The sequence below is a fragment of the Pinus tabuliformis genome, chromosome 9 (assembly GCF_031772625.1).
Source record: "Pinus tabuliformis cultivar Carrire ecotype Pingquan chromosome 9, CPIR1, whole genome shotgun sequence".
NCBI lineage: Eukaryota > Viridiplantae > Streptophyta > Pinopsida > Pinales > Pinaceae > Pinus > Pinus tabuliformis.
This window is the reverse complement of record NC_142307.1, coordinates 900,286,305-900,312,551: the sequence shown is the minus strand read 5'-3', so window position 1 is coordinate 900,312,551 and position 26,247 is coordinate 900,286,305. Positions and strand designations below refer to the sequence as shown.

The following is a 26,247-nucleotide window of genomic DNA, read 5'->3' as shown; positions in this document are numbered from 1 at the left end:
GGGAGTGCCACATACTGTTGGAAAGGTATCAGAATAAGATTTTCAACCATATATGTTATGCTTCCATTTGAGCTAGGTAAATGGAGTAAAAATGCATTCAAAGATAGGGCATCTAAATGGGACCTCAAAAATCCAAAAACAATATTTCAAAATATGATATTTGAATATGTAACTTTCTCTTTCATTTGGACAGATTTTGACATCAATGCCAACTTCCTTCAACAGGAAGGTGCTCTGGGGAGATGGTCATCCACTGAAGGAATCGAGATGCCTCTGCAAACCATCCATGAAAACAACCTGAGGGGGTATCTAAAGTGATGGCCTACGAACTAGGAAGTGCAAAATAGAGTTCAACAATCACTACCACCAACATCAAGGTATAAAGAGGGCTTGGTGCTCTTGATTAAATGCTAGTTACATACCCTCATACATGATAGAATCGAATGGCAACATTGCAATCCCTAAAATCCTAAAATCCTAAAAAATTTTAAGATTGTTGGATTTTGAGTGGGATCTAAAATTCTACTTTCTCCATATGAAATCCAATGAAGTTGGAACCACTCTCAAACATCCTGAAACAATTAATGATAATGTCAAAAATTCATCTTTTTACTTTAAGAATTTAACATTACCATTAATTACATAGCATTAGTAGAGGTTGGACAAATCCACTTCCCAACACTTGGAATCCCTTCTAACATTGCTTAATCACCCTTAATTGCACTCCAAAACCTCTGAGAGCTCCAAACCTATGATTGAAATGCATGAGAATGAGGCAAAAAATAGATTTTATGAAGCTGCAAGCTGCTTTTTCATTAGAATCATGTCTGAATTTCGGGACACGAGTAGGGCTTACGTCTGATACAAGTCAATCTCGTGTCCTGTGAATAGGACACGAATCAAATTCGTGGCGAACATGTGTCACAAACATGTCATGTCTGGCACATGAAATACATGTTGGGGGGACGGAGGGTAAGGACATGTTAGGTGACTTAACATCACAGAAAGTGGTGGTTTTGTTACTCCCTAAGATGCAGTAAATTTGGTTTTACCAACCTATAGTAGAGAATCATGGAAGAGGATATATAGAAGATTCCATAGAAGTCGGTTTCTAAAAGCAAACATCGAATAAAGCAGGGCACTGATATTTTACAACTATAAAATTTAATATCTAATAAGCTTGATAGAAAAATAAAAAAATAAAGTTTGAATTCCCAGAATGAATTACATGCAAATTGATGACCATCAAAGTAAATAAAGTCTTCAAGAACTGAAGAATGAACTTTACATGTGGGTAATACTTTGGAATTAAATTCGATAGTGTTCTATATAAAACAACAAGCAGTTTATCGTTTACTCAATACTGTAAGGGAAAACATACCTGAATAATTTGAACAATTTCTACTTCAAATTGAACCTCTTCATTTATATTTTGAAATGATGGCATGGCAGAACCGTCCGTTATGTAAGAACCATTAACATATATAATAGCCTTCTCCCGTCTAGTCATAGTTCCAATAGCCTTTTCTAATCCTGCAGGCACCTGTGCCAACATTATCTTAAGATATATTGTCTCTTGAAAAGAAGAATAATGAAATTTTTTCCAAAGTATGATGAAAACACAGGATATATACCAGCTACATCATAACAATGTACCTATTTTTGAAAATAAATTCTGAAACATGAAAGACAGAGCAGTGAAATATGAAGTACACTGATAAATGAAAACTACATGGTTTTCTAATTGAGTAATATTAGATGTTCCAATGCGATTTTACCAAAATTTTACACTATTTATCAAGCCATACATATAGATGCTAGATCTTATCCCTGATAATTCAAGCACTGCAAACAATAGCTTTTCAAGGAAATCAAAACAGGATACTCGCAAACCTCTTTCTTCCCAATGGTAAAGTGGAAAGGCTCTCCTTCATTGAATGAAAAAAGTGTTCTCTCATCATGAGTTCTTGCTGTTATCCTATTAATAGCATGACAACCAGAATTCCATATAAGAATCAATGTATAAGCTAAACCACACATGATTTAATTATCTCAGAAAACCTATTGATGAAAGCTGATAAAAATTCGCAAAGGCAATCAGCAATCATCTAATCTTATCAATGTCCAACTAAAAGCATTTATATAGGACTATTGCTCTAACTTCAAAGCCAAAAGTACAGATTATGACAGCTATAAGCATTTGCAGTTGATGTATTGTAAAGGAAATCCTAAGTCAAGTCCTTATAAAATAATATCTGTTACAAACAACAAATCTATATGCATCATAATGACAGGCTGAAAGGCATATCTAACGCTTTGAATACATAACAGCTTTATGCAAAGTATGTAAATTATAGAAAACCAGATAGATATGTAATGTCCCTTCCTACATTATTTTGGAACAGGATTAATTTCTACATTTTGGGGTCGATTTTGGAGGTGATAGGGCCCATTCGATTTTATTAGGAGGCTAGACTTAGTAGAAGTTATTTTGATATGGTTAATTTGTAGGTGGGGGCCGCCCACACTAGGAGAATACGCATTCCCTAGTTCGAATTGCATGGAAGGGAAATCGATGGTTAAGTGAGGAACCCACGATGAAGGGAAAATGGAGGGAAAATGCTCCACAAAATCTATATAAGGAAGGCAATTCTCATCATTTTAGGATCTCATCTTTTGACATATTGAACTCAACCTTAGTTGCTCAAGCTACTTAGCCAAGTTACTGTGTTGTTTAGCACACGAGTGTCTCCGAGCAGAGATCTCAACCCTTGTTTCGGTGGACTTTGAGTGCCACCCTAGGAAGGCAATTCATACTACCTTGGAGGAGAACCCGGTGGAGTTTCACAGTCATATCATTCAGCATTTCTCTCAGCCAGTGCGTGTTTCTAGAGGACACAGAAGGGGAACACGCAGATGTTGCTTGTGGGTTCATCCAGGCAGCAACTACCGGGGGAGTTTGGGCATTGAAGCTACAGTGGAGGATCAACCTTCCGAGAGATTTTTGGAGCAGGAGGTTGTTGCATTGGAGAAATTCGATTTATAGTCACCTGGGCTTGCATAAAGAGCCATCATTAGGTTCACGTGGGAGTCGGAGGAAGGAATTGTAGAGCTGGAGCTGGCCGAGAGAAGTAGGAGATCACATGGAGGGCCATTTGAGGAGGATTGCTAGAGTTGAGAGAGCGGAGATTGACAGGATCAGTCACAGCAACAAAATTCGAAATTGGAGGAGGGTCGAGTTGTGAAGGGTCAATTTTTGAAGGTTGGAACCACAAGAAACCATTTTTGGGTTTTTCTGGGTTTTGGGCAAGGATCACACTCCTAATTTTATAGAATTTTCTGGGCATATATAAGGGGTCAAATAGGGGTCCCAACTCAGCCAACATCTAGAGGAGCTAAGGGGAATTTGGGAATTCCAAGGTCAACATTTCGCCAATTCCTTCGTGGGTTATTCTGGGTATTTGGTGGAGAGCCCAGGGTTAACTATTTGTAATTTTCTGAGGACTGGAGGTGGGGTTTCCAACAACATCCTTATAGTAGACAACACAGCTTCACAGGGGCAGTGCAGGGCATCATTGCAGCAGTTATTGTGCCATCTGAACTTGACATATTACCACTTGGGTTTGATCACGGTTGCCATTGAGGCAAGCCCAGGTGCACCACTTTCACATTATTGTATTTTTCTCCTAGATTATAATGAAATGGCTAAGTTGTTGGATATTCGTGGACTTTTTATGGGTGTTGAATGTTTCAATTTTATGGTGTTGTTTTTATTATTTTCTTTGCTTAGCACTATTTTCCTTAGTTTGGAACATTACAGTGGTATCAGAGCATGATCCTGGCCCAGCTATGGGAAACTAGCCAAAAGATCAAGGAAGCTTTGCATATTAGTGCACAGTGACAGGGGAAACCGAAGACAAACCCATGGCTCAAGGGAAACCCAGTATGCAGAAATTCTGGGGTAGAATTCATTAGGACAATATAAGTTGAGAAGGGTGACAGACCAAACCCATCCTCACCGTTATAACAGAGACATGAGAGGTGTGTAGCCCGTGGGGGTGCAACCATCTACGTCATGTGAGGAAAGTCGACCAGATCAGGGCACCAGATCTCCTGAAAGGGAGCAGGCAGGACAGAGACAATTAGAGGGTGAGACCAGGGGGCACTTTTGTTGGTGGAGACCTGGCTTCAGATATCAGGAGCCGGAGGAGGAGGTTTAGCATGACGCTGAGAACCCACAGGATGGTGAGGAGCACATCGATATACCCAGAGTGGCACATGAGTCACCTTTATTATAGACCTCTTTGATAGCCCCAATTGACAGCTTGGTGGAGAAGATAGAGCTTACACACATATATGTTGAGGAAGAGCCACCCATGGATGAGATGCCAGCAGATGTTGAGGTATCTAGAGTTGTGACCGAGTTTACAGGTGATAGATGCCCACGGCAATTCCACCGGTTTCAAGCCGACCTTCTAGCATTAAAAAGGAAGGTCACATTAGTGCGTGAGGCTATTCTGTAGCAGAGCGAGGAGTCGGAGGGCGTGAGAGCGATTTGTGTCGAGTCCACAGCCAAAGTGACTCACGTTGGGGAGCAGTTGAATTCCCTACTGGTGTAGCTAGAGTGCACATTGGAGGGTGAGAGCAGTCCTCTTTGCGCATACATAGACGGAGCTAGCAGCAATGTTAGGTTAACTTGGCCCATTGGATAGAGAGAGACAGAGCTACCTAGTCAGATTGTATGTATTGACTAGGATAGTGAGATGAGATGACCTGAGTCGCACAAGGTGCAACACCCGCATGCTGGGGTTGTTCTATGTGCAGGAGTTTGTCCATTGGGGTTGGGTGGCAAGAGATTCTAAGTTGTTACTCGGTGGAGTGGGCTATGGAGAAGGTGGTGGACCTGGGTGTAGCTCAGTAGGAGCTTCTAGACACTGGGGATACTGGCAGTGTCGACGGGCATTGGGTTCGGGTTGGACTACCTATCATTTCCCAGGTATTCTGGTTGACTACAACCGGGATGGTACAGTTGGCCTAGCAGTTGAGTGTGCACATTCGCTAGGGGAGTCTCGATCAGCACCAGTGGCCGACCAGTTTATGGACAAACTCTTGGTTTTCTTGGTATGGCATTTGTACACAGGACCACTGGGTGATCAGCATACTCTGGCAGGAGTTTCTAAGAGGGGGTGTCATTGGCAGGCCACCAAATGGCGCCTTACATGGAGTTGGGGACTCTTCACTTTTGTGTGGGGCACAAGGGACGTAGAGAAGCAGCGCAAGGTAGCATCACTGCTTGGGATCCCTCAAGGAGGATGTGGAGTGAAGATCCATTCACTGGAGGGTATGATGATGCGATGATGGAGGTGATGATATTGATTAGGTGTGGCCTGACACATAGAGACATAGCTCTAGGCCATCACATTCACGGATGTGTGGGAGCATCTAGCGTTGAGCAGTGATGTACAGGTGGGCATGGAGATGCATGGTGGTGTGTTGTAGTATGTTGGACTACGTTGTGGAGTGGGAGTGCCTCACATCGCATTGAGTACGTGCAGGGAGTGACAGGTGCAGTGACACATGCGAGGAGTAGGACAGTACAGAATGACATAGCTATAGCCAAGGGTATCCAGCAGTGTACAGGGGTAGGTCGCGGTGTACAATGGCATGTCAAGGTGTATAGGAATGATCGTTTGTACACAGGGGCATATGGTGCTGCACAACGAGGTCTTGGAGTGTTGCCTCTAGGGATACCCATGGATGGAGACACCGAGCATACCTCTGGGTGTAGTTCACTCAAGATAGATGGGGACACAAATGAGCGATACTTGATGGTATCTGTGGGAACTCACACACCTGACCCTCTTCAACATCACTTACAGGAACAGGCGATCTGGTTGTTGTCCTTTGACACATAAGGCACGAGTAGCATGGGACGGGGAGCTCACCCGAGATATTTGGATGACACTTGGTGCGATAGAGGAGAGGCTTCTCAGCGGGGGCATCAGGTCGATGCGTGAGTTGACGGCCACAGGTCGAGGGATGAGGTGATCACCGACAGGGATGGCATATTGTTCATCACTAGTACTATGCCTAGGGAGTTGGTCACAGGGGGGACATGTGTCACTCTTTCCACAGGGCATGTCTGGACCATGCATGAGCAGAAGATACCGTGTACGGCTGAGACAGTTGTCCAGTATGTATCCGGATCCCTGACATTGTGTCAGCACATTCTCCAGAGGGCGGGTAGCTGAACCAATGGTGATGGTTGACAAGAGCAGGATATATCTGCATACACTGAGCTGATTGCACGTATCGGATACCCATCTATTGGTTACATTTAGGGGGTGGCTACTTGGCACACGTGGTTTCCAGTGGTCATCAGTACTACACAGTGACAAGCACAGGACAATTAAGCATGCCTCAGATTAGTTCATGATGTATGGAGCCTATATATGGGTGGCATGCACGGACTAGAGATGAGGGCCAGAGGGATTCCATCAATTGGCAAGGCTATGCCGCAGCATGTCTAGCTATGGGATGCAAGGATTAAGTTGATCGATAGATCACTCATGGTGGGCAGAGTCGTGGAAGAGAGTGATATAGTTCGCTTTGGGGATAACACATGGGGGTTCACAGAGGGTTTCATCATATGGGGAGGCAAACATTCTCTGTTGCTACAAAGGTTCAGAGTTAGATTTGGATGGGTAGGCCTTGGCACCATGGAGATGCCTAGGTAGGATGTGTCTCGCCTCTTTCAGTATTCCACCATCGAGTTCCAGAAGAGGAGGATATTGTCTGCGCACGATGGGGAGTATGACATGGTCAGAGTAGCGCAACGTTAGCATGGTGGCAACACTTTGGGACCAGCAGGGAATTGGGGCATCACAGCTCTTCACAGCTCAATAACCTTTAGGGATGCGTCGGCTACTATAGGGGGAGATCATACAGATCTTTCGTCGGGCTTTAGTGAGTCACTGATGGAGCAGGGGACTTTTCGTACTTGAACCGGGCAAGATAGTGAGTGAAGCGAGGGGAGCTTCATGTTGGACAGGATGGCCTCGGATCCTGGTATTGAAGGATTCTTTCATATCAAGACAATGAAGAGGTCAGGCACGATCCAGTGGCACATATGGGACCTTGGCACATTTTGTAGTGACAGTGGGGAGCAGTAGTTAGAGAGGATGCTTACTCAACCATTGCTTGAGGACAAGCGATTTTTGGTGCATTGGAGGAGCTTGCTAAATGAGGATGCTACTTGGGAGGGCGAGCATATACTTGAACATCCAGCACTGAAGTTGCTTGGGGACAAGCAACATTTGGGAGCGGAAGATTGTAATGTCCCTTCCTAAATTATTTTGGAGCAGGATTAATTTCTACATTTTGGGGTCGATTTTGGAGGTGATGGGGCCCATTCGATTTTATTAGGAGGCTATACTTAGTAGAAGTTATTTCGATGTGGTTAATTTGTACATGGGGGCCACCGACTCTAGCAAAATATGCATTCCCTAGTTCGATTTGCATGGAAGGGAAATCGATGGTTAAGTGAGGGACCCACGATGGAGAGAAAATGGAGGGAAACTCCACAAAACCTATATAAGGAAGGCAACTCTCCTCATTTCAGGATCTTATCTTTTGACATATTGAACTCAACCTTAGCTGCTCGAGCTGCTTAGCCGGGTTATTGTGGTGTTTAGCACACAAGTGTCTCCGAGCGGAGATCTCAACCCTTGCTTCGGTGGACTTCGAGTGCCACCCTAGGAAGGCAATTCGTACTACCTTGGAGGAGAGCCAGTGGAGTTTCACAGTCATATCATTCAGCATTTGTCTCATCCAGTGCGTGTTTCTGGAGGACGCAAAAGGGGAACACGCAAGTGTTGCTTATGGGTTCATCCGGGCAGCAACGACCAAGGGAGTTTGGGCATTGAAGCTACAGTGGAGGATCAACCTTCTAGGAGATTTTTGGAGCAGGAGGTTGCTGCGTTGGAGCAATTCGATTTATAGTCACCTGGGCATGCGTAGAGAGCCATCACTGGGCTCACGTGGGAGTCAGAGGAAGGAATTGCAGAGCTGGAGTTGGCCGGGAGAAGTAGGAGATCACTTGGAGGGCCATTTGAGGAGGATTACTGGAGTTGGGAGAGCAGAGATTGACAGGATCGGTCACAGCAATAAAATTCGAAATTGGAGGAGGGCCAAGCTGTGTAGGGTCAAGTTTTGAAGTTTGCAACCACGGGAAACCCTTTCTGGGTTTTCTGGGTTTTGGACAAGGATAACACTCTTAATTTTATAGAATTTTATGGGTAGATCTGAGGGGTCAAACAGGGGTCCCAACTCAACCAGCAGCTAGAGAAGCTAAGGGAAATTTGGGCCAAAATTCCGAGGTCAACGTTTGGCCAATTCTTTCGTGGGTTATTCTAGGTATTTGGTGGAGAGGTCGAGGTTAATTTTCCGTAATTTTCTGAGCACCAGAGGTGGGGTTTCCAGCAACATCCTTGCAGCAGACAACACAGCTTCAAAGGGCAGCATAGGGCATCATTGCAGCAGTTATTGTGCCATCTGAACTTGACATATTACCACCTAGGTTTGATCACGGTTGCCATTGCGGCAAGCCCAGGGGAACCATTTCCACATTATTGTACTTTTCTCCCAGATTATAATAAAATGGCTCAGCTTTTGGATATTCCTGGACTTTTTATGGGTATGCGCTAAATGTTTCAATTTTATGGTGTTGTTTTTATTATTTGCTTCGCATAGCACTATTTTCCTTAGTTTGGAACATTAAAGTCAAGGAAATCGTAAGTCAAGACCTTTTAAAATAATATCTGTTACAAACAACAAATCTATATGCATCATAATGACATGCTAAAAGGCATATCTAACACTTTGAATTCATAACAGCTGTATGCAAACTATGTAAATTATAGAAAACCAGATAGATACCATAAAAGAAATGACAGAATTTAGAGTATTACAAACAGACAATAAGTCCCTCATTGTTTGCAGGACTAACAGCAAACAAAAAGTCAATAAAAATTTCGCAGATGCACACCCTCAGCTGTTATTTCTGATGAAAAGTAAGTGTCCTACAACACTGTCCTCCAAGAATTTTCTCATGGATTTCAAATGAAGAAAACCAGTTTCTTTAATGCCTGTTTTCTACATACTTTTAGTAGTAATATAATTAAAAATGTACATGCTCCCTGATTCATCAGTCTAGCTTCCCAGTATTGCACTTTGTTACCGACTGAAAATGAAAGTCATATTCCACATTTTCATGAGGTTTCTTATCTCACCAGCACAGCAGAAGATCTTCAGAGGTCAGTGGAAGTTATGGTTTGATGGGAAAGACTTGGCAGCCATGCACCTTGTTCTATGCTACCAAAGTACTTTTCATCATACAAGGGAAGAACAAGGTGTAGGAGTACGGTTGGATTGATGCAGGTGCTTCTGGAGACACATTTCTCCATGAGATTTCATTTGGGCACTGTTACAACTTATATTGTACAATGTTGCATCTTGTGATTTTCATCCAATTGATGGAAACTTGCTGCTAGTTCTCTTGAACAATGTTGCAAACAGTGTTGGTGAAAATATCGCCGAGGATTGGGAAAAGAAAATATTGGCAACATAGGCCAAAATATCAGAAAATATCAGCAAATTAAAAACATCTAAACATCTAAAGCATAGCTTTAAAAACCAGCCGGGTTGAACTCAAAACCATCCAAACAAGCTGATCAGACCATCTGTGCTGCTAACCTACCCAAAAAACCTGATCCAAGGACCTTTAGGTATCAGTTAGGTACCAAACCAGCAAGTCTGAATTAGAAACCAGTCAAACCAGCCTATCAGAAAAGCCCAAATAACAAACCAGTAGAAAAACCCAGTAGGAGGACCGGTTTGTACCAGTTAAGTACCAAACCAGCCGGTTTGGTACCTAGCTGGCCCTAACCGGCCAATTCCAACCCTAACCGACCCAGTTGGATCTCACATTTGTGAGGGAGTTCAAGACCACTGATGATGATTTTTCAGGTTGTTTTGGAGGAAACCTGGGGTTGTTTTCCTTCCAAAACAGTCCCCCTTGGCCATAAAACCAAACCTCCCCCTCCTAAACCCAAAACCTAAACAAAAAAAACTACATCGATCCTAGCAATATTGGCAATCAATGGTAATGTTAAATTCTTAAAGTAAAAGTCGTCCTTTGACTTAAATTTTTAACATTACTATGAATTGACTCAGGATGTTTGAGAGTGGTTCTGACCTCAATGGATTTTATATGGAAAAACTAGAATTTTAGATCTCACTCAAAATCCAGCAAACTTAATTGTTTTCAAGATCTTAGGATTTAGGGGATTGCAATGTTTCCATTTGATTATGTCATGTGTGAGGGTATGGGATTGGCACTTTATCAAGCATGAAGCCCTTTATGTACTTTGATGTTGATGGTATTGATTGTTGAACTTCATTGATGTTGGTGGTATTGATTGTTGAACTCCTCTACCATGCCCTTAAAAAAATGTATCCTTCACCCAAAGCAAAATAATTGGTTAGGCATGCTAAGCTTTTTCTACCATATTATAAGGTTGAGGAGATGAACCCTTCACTCAAACCAAAATCATTGGTTAGGCAGGTTAAAAATTTTCAATTTTTACCATATTATAAGGTTGGGCAATCCAAGTCTAAAGACTTTGGGTTAGATGATGTTTATGTAGCTCTTGTTGATGATCCCAATTCTAGTAGTGGTGAATCAATGACGAGTTTGATAAGTGATCATGTTGATCAGTGATTTGTTGTAGGCTAGTGGCCCAATAACTTGTAGCATCTTTCTTGGACCCTAAAGACCACTTAGAGCCTCATTGATTATGTATTTGTTGTTGATATGTATTGCACTCTGTACCATTTCGATGTATTCACCCTTACATGGTTTCTAGAAGAACAAACTTTGCATATTTTGTCTCCAGTGGTTTGGAATCATGGTTTGAAATCTTAAAAATAAATTGTTCATTACAAACTAATTATTTTATGTATTTTTTTCATATCTAATTCATTGAATCCGGTGAAGAAATTAGATGACCTGCACAGTGCACCCTTAACCCAGTTTTACAAATTTTTCTTGTGATTTTCACCCACCTAACATGTTTTTGGCATGCTGATATAAAGAAATCAAGCATTCATTTGAAACATATAAGAGTGCTTCTACTTTTTCTCTTTTCTTTTCAGCTGATAAGAAATTTAGGAAACTAATGGAAATTATGCAAGCATTTAATTCACAAGGAAACTGGGAATTTTGGTCAAAGGACTAGGGCAAAACGCAGAGAGGAAAACCCAGCACAAGAGAAGTTTTATTTTGCTTATGAAAACAAGCATACACAGTAAATTCACAAGGTACTTATCTCCCCTTTTACTGATGAATCTCATACACCTGATGCACTGATTTCTGTGCCCTTTACAGTCAACTTGTAGCCTGAAATTTCAGTCAAAACCTCCTAGAAATTCGAGCCAGAACTGGTCAAATCAGCCTTGAATTTCGTGTCTGAAATCTTGGGCCTGTTTCTTGAAATTCAAGCCCTTCCTCTCAGCTACAGCACTTTGAAATTCATGCCTCTGACTGTCTGCAATACTCATGAAATTTTCATAGATTTCCCTCCCTGAAATATTATGATTTGAGCCTCCTTTTAACTGCTGAAAACAGCCTTGGGATTTGTGCAGAAGTATCTGCCCTTCCCTCCACGAATTTATGCCTGCAAACGACTAGAAATAACCTCAGAATTTGTGCCAGTTATCTCTGATAATTTTCAGTTTCTTAGAAGTCTCCACCTACTCAAAATATGTGCCTTCAATCTCACCTGTAGCTAGCTCCACGATTTTTTCAAGCAAAACTCCCACTTCTCCTTTGCTCTCATGGCTGCTCTCTTCTCTCCGCAAAACAAGTTCGAAGGAGGCAAATGACAGTCTATTTTCTCCTTTTGTTTGCTTGGGGGGAATCCCTAGGAATGGATGGCTATGATTTAATCTTGAGATCTTAGATTGGAGGGCTAAGATTAATTCCCAAGATTTGGACCCCTCATACATTGGCCCCATCTTTAAGTGGCTTCCTAGTACTTTATAATGTCTTTTCTCCTTGGTCACTTTTTCTCTCATAAAGTGAACTTTAAAATATAAAGTCACTTTAATTTTATAAAGTGTCACATGTACTTTTCCTCATAAAGTGATTTTATAACACAAGTCACTTTAATAATAAAGTACAAGGTACATAGTACATTAAAAGTACATTTTCCCCTCATGACTTAATTATAACACCTCAAGTCCACCACAAAAGTTATTAAAGTGTCTTCCTATGCCTAGAGACCAAAAGACCATAGGAAACACTTCCTTGGTACCCTCTTTAATTTTTCAACACTCCCTCTTACCAAGGAAGTTGTTTCTCACCACTCCCATCATGTCTCTGAAGTATACATGCTTGCCCCTTGGCAAGGATTTGGCGAGAATGTCTGTCATCTGCTCATCAATGGAAATGTAGTCATGCTTAACAGCTCCTCTCTGAACCCAGTCACTGATGAAGTGGTACCTAATCTCAATGTGCTTGGACCGATCATGAAACATTGGATTCTCAGAGAGTTTGATTTCATTCAGAACCTCCTAAAATATTTATTGCATAACTGCTCTATCCAATGAAGATATGCCCCTCCTCCTGCCACACCTCTAAACGCAAAAAATAATGCATCAACCCCACATCAGTCATCTCAAACTTTGAAGCAAGGTCCCTCTTGCACTAGGCTATCATCCTTTCCTCTCCTGTAATGAACAAGTCATCTACATAGAGTACCTGAATAAGTGGATCCTCACCAATCACAATGTAATGGAGGTTTGGATCTACCTCGCTTGTCTGGAATTCGATCTGCTACAAGTATGCATCAATGCACTCATACCAAGCTCTGGGCACCTGCTTCAATCCATATAAGGCTCTCTTGAGCCTGCACACATGAGTCTCTCGATTATGTATCTCAAAGCCCTGTCACTACTCTATGTAAACCTCCTCTTGTATAACACCATTGAGGAAGGCGGTCTTCACATCCATTTGGTGAATCAGTCACCCCGTCTATGTTGCTATAGATATCAATGATCTGATGGAAGTATACCGAGCAATGGGTGCAAAGGTCTCCTCATAGTCAACTCCCTCTATCTATGAGAACCCTCTAGCCATAAACCGAGCTTTGAACTTCCCAATGTTGCCATCTGCAACATGCTTGATCTTGTAGAGCCACTTGGACGTCACCACTGACTTCCCCTCGGGTCTAGGCATTACCTCCCACACATCATTCCTCATGATAAAGGCATACTCCTCTACCATGGCATCTCTCCAAATCGATTGACTAGCAGCCTCCTCATAAGTAGATGGCTTTGTCTCTATAACATCTGCCACATAGCCAGAAAATCTTTGTGGTAATCTACTCTCTCTCACCGACCACTTGGGTTTCCCCACTTTCCCTTGTGCTTCCTTCAGAATCTCAACCAACCATCTTTGTTTCTTCTTCCCTGAAGAAGCATCCTGAACTAGAGTGGGAATCTCCTCCTCATCATTTGGATCTTGTGGCCCTGATGAAGACTCCCCAGTGATCTGTGGTGATCTTGTACTCTGTGATCCAGATCTTGGTGATCCATAAACCTGTGGCCCTGCCACCCTAGAAGTTGATGATCCACCTATCCCAAATGACCTAGTACTTGTACATCCTGAACCCCGTGGTGCAACCTGTGGTAAGCTCCTCTACACATGAATTTCCTGCTCTAGTCGATCATCCTCTCCAGATAGCCTCAAGGCCCTATCCTCCTCGAAAATCACATCTCGCCTCAAGACTACCTTCCTCGAGGCAGGAAGATAAATACGATAGGCCTTGACTATCTCACCATAACCCACAAAAATGCCCTTCTTTGTGGTGGGTTCCAGCTTTGTCCTCTTCTCCACTGGAATGTGAGAATATGTGACGCACCCAAAAATCCTCAATTGCTCCACACTAGGCTTCTTCCCAAAGAAAAACTCCTTAAGAGTCATCCTCCCCAACACTCTGTGAGTACTCCTATTTTGTAGAGACACTACAGTGTTACAAGCCTCAACCCATAAGATAAATGGGAGCCCCTGGTCATGTAACATAGTTCTCGTTGCCCCCACAATCGCCCTGTTCTTCCTTTATGCTACCCCATTCTGCCAGGGGCTTAGGAAGTATTCTAGATCCAATGAGTGCATTTGCAGAGAGGCAGAAAAGCCACAATGAGGTTGCCACAAGGACTGCGTAGTAGCCTCTAAAGGTAATTCAATTTGTGGATTCGGGCAATTCATAGAGGGTTTCAGAGGTCGGTCTTTAGAGCTGAATTTGCCTATGGAGTGAGGAAAATTTGTCACTAGATTTTTGCCAATATTTTCTCTGCAAGATAGCTAGGTTTCGGCATCTAGATTATTGTACTCAGAATTTCTCACTGCTGCTTAATAATAAAAACACTCAGTTGTTGCACCGATTTTCCCAAGCTGGGTTTTTCAGGGGACAATTGTCTAAAAATAACAGTGTCATTTTTATTGTGTATGTGGGATAGAATTTTCTTAGTTTCCAGCGCTATTTTCTTCCACGGTATTTATTTTTGAAGGTTGCAGTGTAATTTATTTGGTATTTGTCATAGCTAATAAATTGTTAAATTAATTAACAATTTGAAGAATAATTTCCAGTTGCTGCAATAGGATTTTAGCTTTGGAATTCTCACATGGTATCAGACGTGAGCAATCAGTCGGGAAGCTCAAAAGCGAAAGAGGGAATTTCGTTGTTCACTAGGAGCAACAGGCTGAAATTCCTAGAGAAAGTGTAGTCCATTGCCAGGCAGGCCGAGTTGCTTGGGGAAGTTCGATTTTTCGACGCAGAGTGGCAGAAAAATTTGACCTTCCAAATTGAGTGATTCCAGCAAGCAAAGGAAGCAGCAGTAGCTCAGTTTTTCACTGAGAAGATTTTTTGGTTGGACATAGAGGGTTTTGCAGTAGAAGAACCAACGTCGAGTGGAAGAGAAAAGCACACACAGCAAAGGGAAAATTTCTCTCAAGGAACTTCAAGTCTCAGAAGTTCGATTTTCCAGGCAGGTTGGAAGTCGCTGAGTGCAGATTTCCTCACTTTAGAAGGAAGCAAGTATAATAGAGCAGCAACCAAGCAGAGGGAAAGAGGGAGTTTTTGACAGATTCAGAGATGGCCACAGCAGGGCTTAGAGACCAGGATAGGTTGAATGGAGCTTCCAACTACATTGTCTGGAAGGCTAGGATGTACTTCCTTCTAGATGAATATGGCCTGAAAGCCTACAAAGATAATGTGGTGCAAGTTCCCCAGGATGCAAACCAACTCAAGGAATACAGGAAGGAAATGGCGAGGTCGAAGAGGTTGATCCTAGATGGAGTTCCAGATCATGTAGTCTCACATATAGTGGCCAAGGGAACGGCCAAAGAGATGTGGGATGCTCTCTCCACGCTATACCAAGGTACTTTCGAGCAGCGGAAGATGTTCCTGAAAGAAAAGTTGAGATGCATCAGGATGCAGAAGGGGGAAGGCATAGATCCCTTCCTCACCAGGATTCGGGAGGTTCGAGACCAGCTTGCAGTTGTTGGCGCAGCACCTCAACCTTCAAAGCTAGTATGGTTGGCACTAAACAGTGTTTCGGAGGATTGGAAAGTCTTCGTCCAAAGTATATTGGGCAAAGATATGCTACCATGATGGGGCGGAATGTGGGTTGACTTACAGCAGGAGGAGTTGAGGCGAGCTCCATCAATGGCAGCAGTAGCATCGGATCGAAGGGTGTGAAGGAGGAGGAGAATGTGGCCCTCGCATCAAAGGGTCCCAGTCAGGGGCAGGGGGAGTTGAAGAAGAAGAAGAAGGACCTATCTAAGGCAAAGTGCTTCAAGTGTGGCGAGTTTGGCCACTATAATACCCATTGTCCTTTCAAAAAGAAGGACAAGCAGGAGAAGCGGGATCAGGCAGCAACACATGCTGAGATAGATAGACTACCCTCCAGGTTCGAGGAATACTTCGTGATGACGGCAGCCATACCTTCAGGATTGAGGTGGGGTGACTTGGAGTTGTAGCCCTAGAGAGCTATAGAGATTGGGTAGGGTCCTTGAGGAGTCCACCTCATGGATCATTACCTAGCTACAAGGGACCACAGTATTCAGTAGCAGGATGGATTAGTGGCAGTTGATGCAGTCAAATTCCAGAGTAATTGTTGCATACGAGTAGAAATCAGATGCTAGAGGGTGCAGTGCAGAGTTAACAGCAGTGCAGAGTCAGCAGCAATGTAGAGTCTTCAGTAGACAGTGCAGTAGTAAGTAGTAGTCAAAGACTCGGGAGACAGATGCATCATACTGAACACAGATGATTAAGTATTTTGAATGCTTCTCCTTTGCAGTAATTGCAGTTGCAACAACAACAAATGAGAGGTTGTTGCAGTGCAAATGTAGAGTTGGCAGCAATATAGCAGTGTCAACAGCAGCACAGATGCAGCATCAGAGTTGCACAATGGTTGGTGGGCAATATGGCCAGATATCAGCAGCGTAACAAGAGATGATACAGAGACAGGGTGTTGTGGCAGAATGTGCAACACTAGAGAGAACACAATCCTTGTTAATTTTTGTAGCATCAAATGTGTTCTAGCCTTGAACTTTTGTGGAGAGGATAGAATACATGAGATCTCCAAAACCCAGAAATCGTTTATGGAAATTCCGCCTAGAAATGACTTAATTAGATTATTAACCAATTTTAAATATTTCCTAAGTCTACACATAGGGAATATGGTTAACTAATCACAAATAATTAAGTCAAGGCGTGAATGATCTAGAAACTCACACGGAACGACTCCTAGATGATCCTAGCCATCGATTATGTTTTAATCTTGGTCGTTGGTGCTCCAACAGAGGATTATAAGAGGGGGTTGATGTGGTGATGGAGAAGACACTTGAGAGGTTTGATTTCATAAGCAGATCGATTTCCAGAGTAGCAACAGTTAGTTATTGGAGAGAGCTATTGAGATCGAAGTAGTGAGAGGGGCAGAGACAGTGAAGCCGGAGGAAGGTTTCCAGATCCTATGAGCGCATTTGTAGAGAGGAAAGAGAGCCACATAGAGGTTGACGTCGAGGCAGTGCAGTTACCTCTAGAGGCAAAGTCGATTTGCTAGGAGAGCTTGACGTTTTCAGTTCCAGAGACCGAGAAGGAGTCCTAGAGTGTCGGAGAAGCATCTTTCTGGTCAGTAGAAGGCAAAACGACTTCATCGGAATCCATTCTTAGGCTAGACGTCTAGCCAGCTACGCAAAGCAGCGCAAAGGCTCAAAGGGTCAAAATTCTGAAGGCAAGTTGTGCCAGGAGATTGCCTGTGGGGTGAGGAAAATTCCTCTCCAAATTTTTGCTAGTATTTCTCTGTAGGATTGCCAGTTTCGGCATCCAGTTGCACTCATATTATTTCATTGTTGTTTAATAATAAAACCCTCAGATACTGCACCGGTTTTCCCAAGTTCAGTTTTTTCGAGGACTTTTGTCCAAAAATAATTGTGTTATTTTATGTGTGCGCTAGCATTTCTTCTAGCGTTTATTCTTCCACAGTTTTACTTGTGTAGATTGTAGTGTGATTTATTCAGTATTTGTTGTAGCAAACAGTGAATAAATTGTTCAATTAAATTAACAATTAGGAGAATAATTTCCAGTTGCTGCAATAAGATTCCAATTTGGAATTTTCACAATCCTCGATAAGAGGGATTGTTAGTTTTTGTAGCATTGAATGTGTTCTAGCCACGAAATTTGGTGGAGAGGCTAAAATACATGAGATCTCCAAAACCCAAAAATCGTTTTTGGAAATTCCACCTACAGATGACTTAATTAGATTATTAGACGATTTTTAAATATTTCCTAAATCTAAAATTAGGGAATATGGTTAATTAATCAGGATTAATTAATTCAAGGTGAGAATTCTCTAGCAAATCACATGGATCGATCCAGAAATGATCTGAGCCATCGATTAAGATTTAATCTTAGTTGTTGGAGTCCCTACAGGAAGATATAAGAAGGGATCGATGTGGTGATGGTGAATGCACCAAAGTCACTTGGAGAATTCGATTTTCTAGAGTAATAGCAGTCAATTGCTGGAGAGTTTGAGCTTCAATGAGAAATCAAAGATAGTGAGGGGCAGGGACAGTGAGGCTAGAGGAAGTATTCCAGATCTAGTGAGTGCAATTGCAAAGGGGCAGCAGAGCCACAGTGAGGCTAATGCAGGGACTGCGCAGTAGCCTCTAAACGCAGTTTGATTTGCAAATTCGGGGAGTCGTTTTAGAGTTTTGGCGACAGAAGAATTTTATAGAGGTCGGGAGAAGCGTTTGCAGAGTCAATGGCAAACAGAAGAAGCAGATTAGATTGAGATTCAGGTCGTACAGATTAGAGCTTGCGCAGAGCCCACACATAGGGTGATGCAGGGCAATTCGTAGAGGGTTTCAGAGGTTAGTCTTCATAGCCAGATTTGCCTGTGAGTGAGAAAAATTCCTCACTAGATTTTTGCCAGTATTTTTCTGTAGGATAGCCAAGTTTCGGCATCCAGATTATTGTACTTGGAATTTCTCACTGTTGCTTAATAATAAAAACCCTCAACTGTTGCACCGGTTTTCCCAAGTTGGGTTTTTCTGGGGATAAGTGTCCAAAAATAACAATGTCATTTTTATTGTGTGTGTGCTAAAATTTTCTCAGTTTCCAGTGCTAGTTTCCAGTGCTATTTTCTTCTGCCATATTTATTTGTGAAGATTGCAATGTGATTTATTTGATATTTGTTGTAGCAGATAAATTGTTCAATTAATTAACAATTAGAAGAATAATTTCTAGTTGTTGCAATAGGATTTTAGTTTTAGAATTCTCAGACACCTTGATGGGGTATGTGCCTTAAGAGACAATGATGACAATGTTTATTAATCATTGGTATCGCCAGCATTGTGCTCTGATCTTGTGGAGAGATAGAGTTGTAAGTCAAGGCCTTGCTACGTGACAATGTTCTACGTGACAATGTTGGTTAATAAGATGCTTTAACATAAGCTAAGGAAGTAGCTTATGAGATGGCTTACCAATCCAACTCTTCTTATGAGAATTCTTCAAATTGAGAATGTCCAAGTACCTTGTATGGATTATGAATACCTCCCTAGTTAAGAGGGAGTGTTGAAATGTGTAACTAGGTTCGGTCTTCATAATGACATATGTAATCATGATTTTACGTAAAGAGAAAAATGAATGTATTATTGTTGTTCTTGAGGCATGGGTTTCATGCTCAAGGGAAATTTATTTTTAGGTCAAGCACCCATAGAGTGCTTCTAGGTCAATTGAGTCATTGTCGTGTATTTAACACCCATTTGGGCATGTTACATATTGGAAAGAAAAAATTATTTGAGTCAAGTAGAGTCAAAAGACCCTCCAAGACTTCATCATGGTGCAAAGATCAAGTCAGCCTTCACAAAGGGGCAAGTCGGCCTTTCTATAAGGACATGTTGGCCTCTTAAGGGATCCTAGGAAGCCTATATAAAGGAGGACGTGGCCTCATTGAAGGAGACATTCATTTTCATTCATCAAGAAGTTCGATCAAGCAAAAAAAAAAGGAAGCCTAATACCTAGTGAAGACAAGGAGAGATAAAGGAAGGAAGAGCGAACCATATTTTGGTTTTTTTCTGGCCTATATTCTCCACATGTGCGAAGTGTTAGGGCATCCTTCTGCAGCAGCATGTATTGTATTGCAGCCACCATCAAGGGTCAAGTTTTATGCCAAGAAAGATCTCCTTTGCAATACAAAATAACAATGAAGAGAGGTCAAGTCAAGCGAAGAAGAAAGGAAGCAAATTAGTCCATTTTCTAGCCTCACGTGTAAACTAGGGTTACTGCAGAAAAGGGTGAAATTGCAGAGCTGCTACAACAAGCAGAAATTCTGAAGAAGAGCCAAAATTTGAGGCTGTGAAATAAGTTTGAGTAGCGTTGACTTGAAAGAAGAGAAGCACATCGAGGAGTAGTTTTGACACAGTCTTGGAGGTGTCTTGGTTAAGGGTCTCATGTCTTGGAATTCGTCAATTGAAGTTCTAGAAAGAAGAGAAGAATTCTTCTGGGTTTTTCTCTCAAGTGGAGAGGTTTTGGCCCTGGCTGATCACCTATATCTTGTGTCCTCTTTTTTTATTGTTCTTTATGGTTTGGTAGTTGTTTGATGAAAAGAACACTCAATATAATCAAGTGAAAGAAGAAGCTAAATAAGTAAAATACACCACAAGCAGTTATCAAAGTAAGAGAAATCACCTAATTTGCTTCCCCTAGATTTCTCAACAATAAGGAAAGAGTAATCTACTACAAAAGAATCAGACCAGGCAAAAACAAGAGAGTGTGTGTGCCCCATGAAGAATCAAGAGAATGAATCAGAAGTTTCAGTTCAGCTAATATGACAACTTTATATTTAATCTTCATTTAATGATGCAATTGACTCTAAAATGATCCAACCAAATCATAGTTGCATTTATTGCAATAATATCAGCAATATTGCAATATATCGAAAAAAAATTAAGCCAATAATATCGCCCTAATATATTGACATATTCAAAAATGATATTCTGCCCATATTTGCCAACATTTTCCAATATTTTTCCACTCTATTCCAATATTTTCCATGAATATTTTTTATTATTTTAAGTTTGCTGATATTTTTCCTCGAATTGCAGATAAGTTAGATTCTAGGGCCTTGACAACATATTAGCTGACATGATAAATGTAGCATTGATCCAAACTGGTAACTGCTGCAAAGATGACAGGATATGCTTTAGGAAAGCACAAAATAAAAGGGATCTATACATTTACTATTTGACCAAAATAATAACTGAAACAAGCCAATATATGTACTCCATCGCAAAGAGAAATCCAAAAAACCACCATGAACCTTGAACAAAGGAGGCAAGGAAAAGAAAACAACTATAACTATACATAAACAAAAGTAGCAATACATTTGAAGCAGGAAGAAAAAACTGAGAAGTTAAAACTAACCAAGCTTTGACTTCATATGGCTCCCTAGCTGTCTCCCAACCTTCACCTTCAGTCAAAACCTAATAATTGCACCAATGGTACTCATAATTCAACTGGGAAACTTTAATTCAAAGAAAAGAGTAAAACCAAACTACACTTGGATGGGTTAATAAGAAAGCAGTTCCTTTTCTCTTATTGAATAGTAGTATCTAAAAACAAAAAATCTAAATACACTTCTGCCACAAAGTACATCTTTCAAATTGCAACAAGTTTCACAGATAAAGTTATTTAAGTATTCATTTCTTACAAACATCTAAAGCATGTTTTTCGTTATATTTTTGATGTAGACAGTTTACCTTTATAAACAAAGCCATTTACACAAACAAACCATTACAAAATCAAATAATCATGGTAGGGAAAATTTTAGGGGTAATATTTGCAGGTGGGCTAATTTTTCATGCTTTAATAAAAAAATAAAAATCTAATTCCATTTTTTCTAAAAATAATTCACCCAAATTTTATAGTGTAAAATATTTTACCTTAAAAATTTTCAATATGTATATTTTATAAAAACAATATAAAATCATTAGAAATTTCAGTACTTCTATAAAAATATTGTAAAACATTTTACATTTTGCATATTAGGGACTGGTAAGATTTGCCAAGGTTTCTAAACTTTAAAATAAATTTTCATCATTAGAATTTTCCCTGAATCACAGACGCCACTCTTTTGATAGTTACCATAGTTCACAAAGATGAGAATCATTTCTCCATTTTTTGAGGGTAAAGTCAATTTGGACCATATCAATTAATAAAGTTGAAGATATAAAATAACAATGTACAATTTACTTAGATGTGTCCCAATGCCAAGACTCCGAATTTCAGGATGAGTAGTTCTTTACAGAATTTAGGCTACCTGGAAATTGGTCACAAACTATCTTCATTCGGAATTCACGCGCACAATAGGTGCATGGGATTAGGCATCAAGGCCCGTCTAGACTTACCCCCCATCCCCGGGATTAACTTGGCTTAATACTTAGCTATCCTGGGAAGAGGATTGCTAGAAAAGGCTTCTTTCAGAGAAGAGATTTTTAAATAGTGAACAACAAATACAGCACACGTGGAGATATTCAATGCTCAAAGACACAGTGTAGCTGACAAACCAATATTTCTGTTTTAATGCAGAATGATCTTCAAAAAGTTGTTGGTTCAAACTCCAAATTCAAGATCCAGGACCTTATTAGAGGGACTGGAAGCTGGGCAATGGGAAGCTTCCTTCAATTATGACACCAAGAACTTTTATAATAGCTCGAGAATTGAGATTCCTGTTCCTCCATGCTTAAATAGTAAGTGTGGATTTATGACTCTGAAGAGAAGTGACAAAAAGGAATTCAAATTCTCTAGAAAGCAAGGAGATCATTTAAATATAAAGATTTGGGTTAGTTGGTGTCCCATCAGCATTTGGCAATTAAAATAAGACTGAGTAAAAGAAAAAATCTCTCATTCGTTTTGTGTTCCATGTCAAAAAGAAGAATTAGTGGCACATGTCTTGTGGAGGTGTGCAATCGTTCGCCATGGTTAAAAGTAGAATCTTTCTATATGTTCACAATCACCCTCACTTGGAGAGGTGCCCTCTTAAGTGACACTTGGATGGTGCAAGGGATTGCTGGAGAGATTTATGGTATACAATCTGATTGTTTGCTATTGCTTTCCTCGGAAAAGAAGGTGCACAAGAACTTTTCGAGGAGACAATTCTCACCTATTACTTGGAGAATTCCCACCTACAACAACTTTCTTTTCTACCACCATAATCATTTTTCCATGCCTTCTTCAAAATCTCTGTTTTCCATGTTCAATCACAGTGAGCAACCTTTCAAGTTTCTCCCTTGAGATCATCAATGCCATAAAGGAGGAAGTATCCTTATGTAGTTTCATATGTTTTGTTATCAAAAGCTTTAGCTCTAGCATTGCATGGACCAAGTTCTTCCACTAAACCATCCAAGCCATGAAACGTATTTCAAGCTATATTTCAGCTATTTCACCACTCTAGCCAAGCTCCTACAAAATTCATCCCACTGCTCCCTAACCTACATGATCGATGAGGACGATTGCACTGGGGATGGCCCACCTCCAAAGCAACCCTAGGCCCCCTATAAGCTATTTAAACTTTAAACACACCCCACTCCCCTCCTCTATTTCATTCACACTGTTCATTTCAGCTTCTTGAAATTCTTAAGCTGAGTTTTTTGAGTGGGTTTAGAGAGATATTTGTAGGGTTGTTTTGAGCAGATTCGGAGAGTTGGTTAAAGGGCTTTTGCACTGAGTTTCTTAGGGAAATTTTGCGCTGCTTCATGGGTTTTTTCCCCAAAGATCTTAGGCTATTTTTGAGCAGTTTTTGGAGGTGATTGAAGGAACCATTTTCAGATTCTTGAGGGCTGTTAGATAGCTCTTTTTTTCTACTACTTAGAGCTACTATTATTCTCAACATTTGGAAGGATTCTCAAGGTATGTCAAAGCATCTATATTTATTCTATTTTTCTTTAAAACATTCCTGTTTTTTCCTATAAATTAAGGAATCCTAGGGTTTTGTATGCATATTTTATTTCTAGCTATAAAAATTGCCATGGCCCCCGAAAACAAGAATGATCTAGCATGGGTTCTTTGCCATTTGGATGAATATGGAGCAGAAGTATGAAACTAGTGTGGGAACAAAATTAAAGGTGGGGGATCCATAGGATTAAACAACACTTAGCACATTGGCAAGGCCAAGTAGAACCTTGTTAAAATGTCTTTGATAAGTTAAATGAGCAGATGCTCTTTCTTATTGAATCCTACTTAGAAGAGATGCGTGAGAACAAAAAATTAAAAAAAAAACATTAGCAAAAGCAAAATGAATGATGTTCTTTTCAATGACATTGAACTTTAAGGGCATATGCCTAGTTTTGAAGAATCCTTTAGTTTTCTTGTTGGAATTGAAGATGAGCATGTTTTTGGCCCTAGTTCATCCAGTTTGAAGAGGGCACGTAAAGGGATTGACTCTTTCTTTATACCCCACACCACCCATATTGCTCAACCCAACATTGATGCTAAATGGAAGATGATAGAGAAGGCGGTTACATATGAATGCATTGCTAGATGGTGGTATGATGCAAACATACATTTCAATGCCATTAATTTTGCATATTATCAACCTATGATTGATGCTATAGCTTAATGTGGCATGGGCTTCAAAGACCCTATTTTCAAGATGTTAAGGGGGAACTTTTAAAAAAATGATATCCAAAGAATAGATGAGTGCCTCATAGAGTCCAAGCAAACATGAACCAAAACAAGGTGCACAATAATGTATGTTGGATGGATAATGGCAGATCCTGTACCATTTTAAATTTCTTAATTGCTTGCCCAAAAGCTACCATGTTTCTCAAATTTTTGGATGCATTTGATCAAATGAAGGATGCATAGTTATTATTTTGACTTTTGCAAGAAGTGGTTTTGTAAGTAGGGGTAGAGAATGTTGTATAAGTGATCACAGGCAATGCCTCCAACTATGTTATAGCAGGAAGGGTATTGGAGGAAAAAAAACGCACCATTTGGTGGACTCCATGTGCAACCCATTGTTTGGACCTAATTGAGTGGGTGAAGTGTTGGAAAATTCAAGTCGATGGCTTATTAAAAAAAATTCCTTAACCTTAATATTTGCTTGTGAACTTTGTTAGTCTTCTTATGTTCTTTATTTAGATCTTTTCATCAAACAAATATCAAGAACAAAAATAGTAGCAACGCAGGACAGAAAAATTAGGTTCTCAACCAGCGCAAAACCCCTCCAAGGGGAAAACCCGGAAAACTCTTCTCTTCTTATAGAATCTACTTCCAATGAGACAACAAAGACCCAAACCTAGACCAAGTCCTCCTCCAAGTACCAAGTCAACCCTTCCAACAAGTCCTTACTTGATCTAGCACCAACCAGCTTCAAAAACTGCAATTTCAACTTCCCAGCTTCAATACTACTCCTTCAACCTACAACTTCGGCCCTGTAGCAACTGCAAAAACCCTAATCTAGCTTCCTCATGAGACCTTCTTGTCAAGAAATCTAGGGGCTGCAAATTAGGTGATTTCTCTTACTTTGATAATTGCTTGTGATGTATTTTTACTTAACTTAATTAGCTTCTCCTTTTACTTATCATTATTATGTTCTTATCATCAAACAACCACCAAACCATAAAGAAAAATCAGACGAGAGGACACAAGATATAGGCTATCAGCTAGGGCCAAAACCTTTCCTCTTGAGAGGAAAACCCACAAGAACTCTTCTCTTCTTATAGAAATTCAAATGACGAATTCCAAGACCTAGGACCCTTGGCCAAGACCCCTTGAAGACCAAGTCAACTTCCTCCTTGAAGAACTTCCTTCTTTCAAAATCAACCAAGTCAAACAAACCTAGTACCTACAACTTTTCAAGACTTCGGACTTGCAACTTCACTGCAACTTTGGCCTTTTTCTTAGCTGCAACTTTTCGACCTCTTGTACTTTTCGCACGTGTGGCAGATCTGGGTTAATCTTGATCTCTTCTTTCCTTCGCTTGAAGAGTGCTTACTTCCTTAATAATTCGACTTCCCAAACAAGTCTTCTTGGCACCAAAACGATACTTCTAAATGACTTTGTAATTCGGTCTACCTACAGCAAATGTATGCCCTAATTTTCTTCACACGTTAGGTAAAGTAGCCCAGAAAACAGTCTAATTTATCTTTTGTTTATTCTCCACTCCTTCGTTGGCTATGTCTTGTCTTCTATTGCTAAAGATCAGACTTCTTGTGCTTCTACATCTCTTTCAAAGGAGGTCGAGTCTTGCCTTATATATAGGCTTCTTCAAGAGGTCGAACAACCCTTCAATAGGTTTGTTACCGCTCAAACTAGTAGGGGTCCAAGGAGGGGATCCTATAGAGCAACTACTAGGTCAAGTGGCAACAATGTTGCAATAGCCCACTATCACCTCAGCTAAAGCTCCCTGCTCTTTACGAACTTTCACTGTTGGGAGGAGATCCGGTATGAGAGGAATCACAAGACTGGATAGATCAATGATAAGATGTGGAGTGATTCCTAAAGCTTATTCACAAAAGAGGCTCAAATAAAGGGCTTGCTTGCTATGGAAGCAAGATAGATAGCTCTCTTAGAAGGGCTATGAGGACACATAGACCTAGGTTTGGTGAGTAATACTTGA

General features: G+C 40.8%; 1 protein-coding gene across 8 annotated transcripts in view; it reads right to left on the bottom strand.

The window, feature by feature from the left end:
* The window catches only part of PAS1 (FKBP-type peptidyl-prolyl cis-trans isomerase family protein), a 434,604-nt gene that overhangs the window by 221,358 nt on the left and 186,999 nt on the right, over window positions 1–26,247 (bottom strand). For all 8 annotated transcript variants that reach the window (XM_089446138.1, XM_089446141.1, XM_089446137.1 and 5 more), the window contains exons 8-10: window positions 21,051–21,109; window positions 1,894–1,978; window positions 1,382–1,543 (exon numbers count right to left, since the gene is read on the bottom strand). In XM_089446138.1, the coding sequence (XP_089302264.1) occupies window positions 1,382–1,543; window positions 1,894–1,978; window positions 21,051–21,109 (306 nt within the window). The remainder of the gene's footprint in view (window positions 1–1,381; window positions 1,544–1,893; window positions 1,979–21,050; window positions 21,110–26,247) is intronic.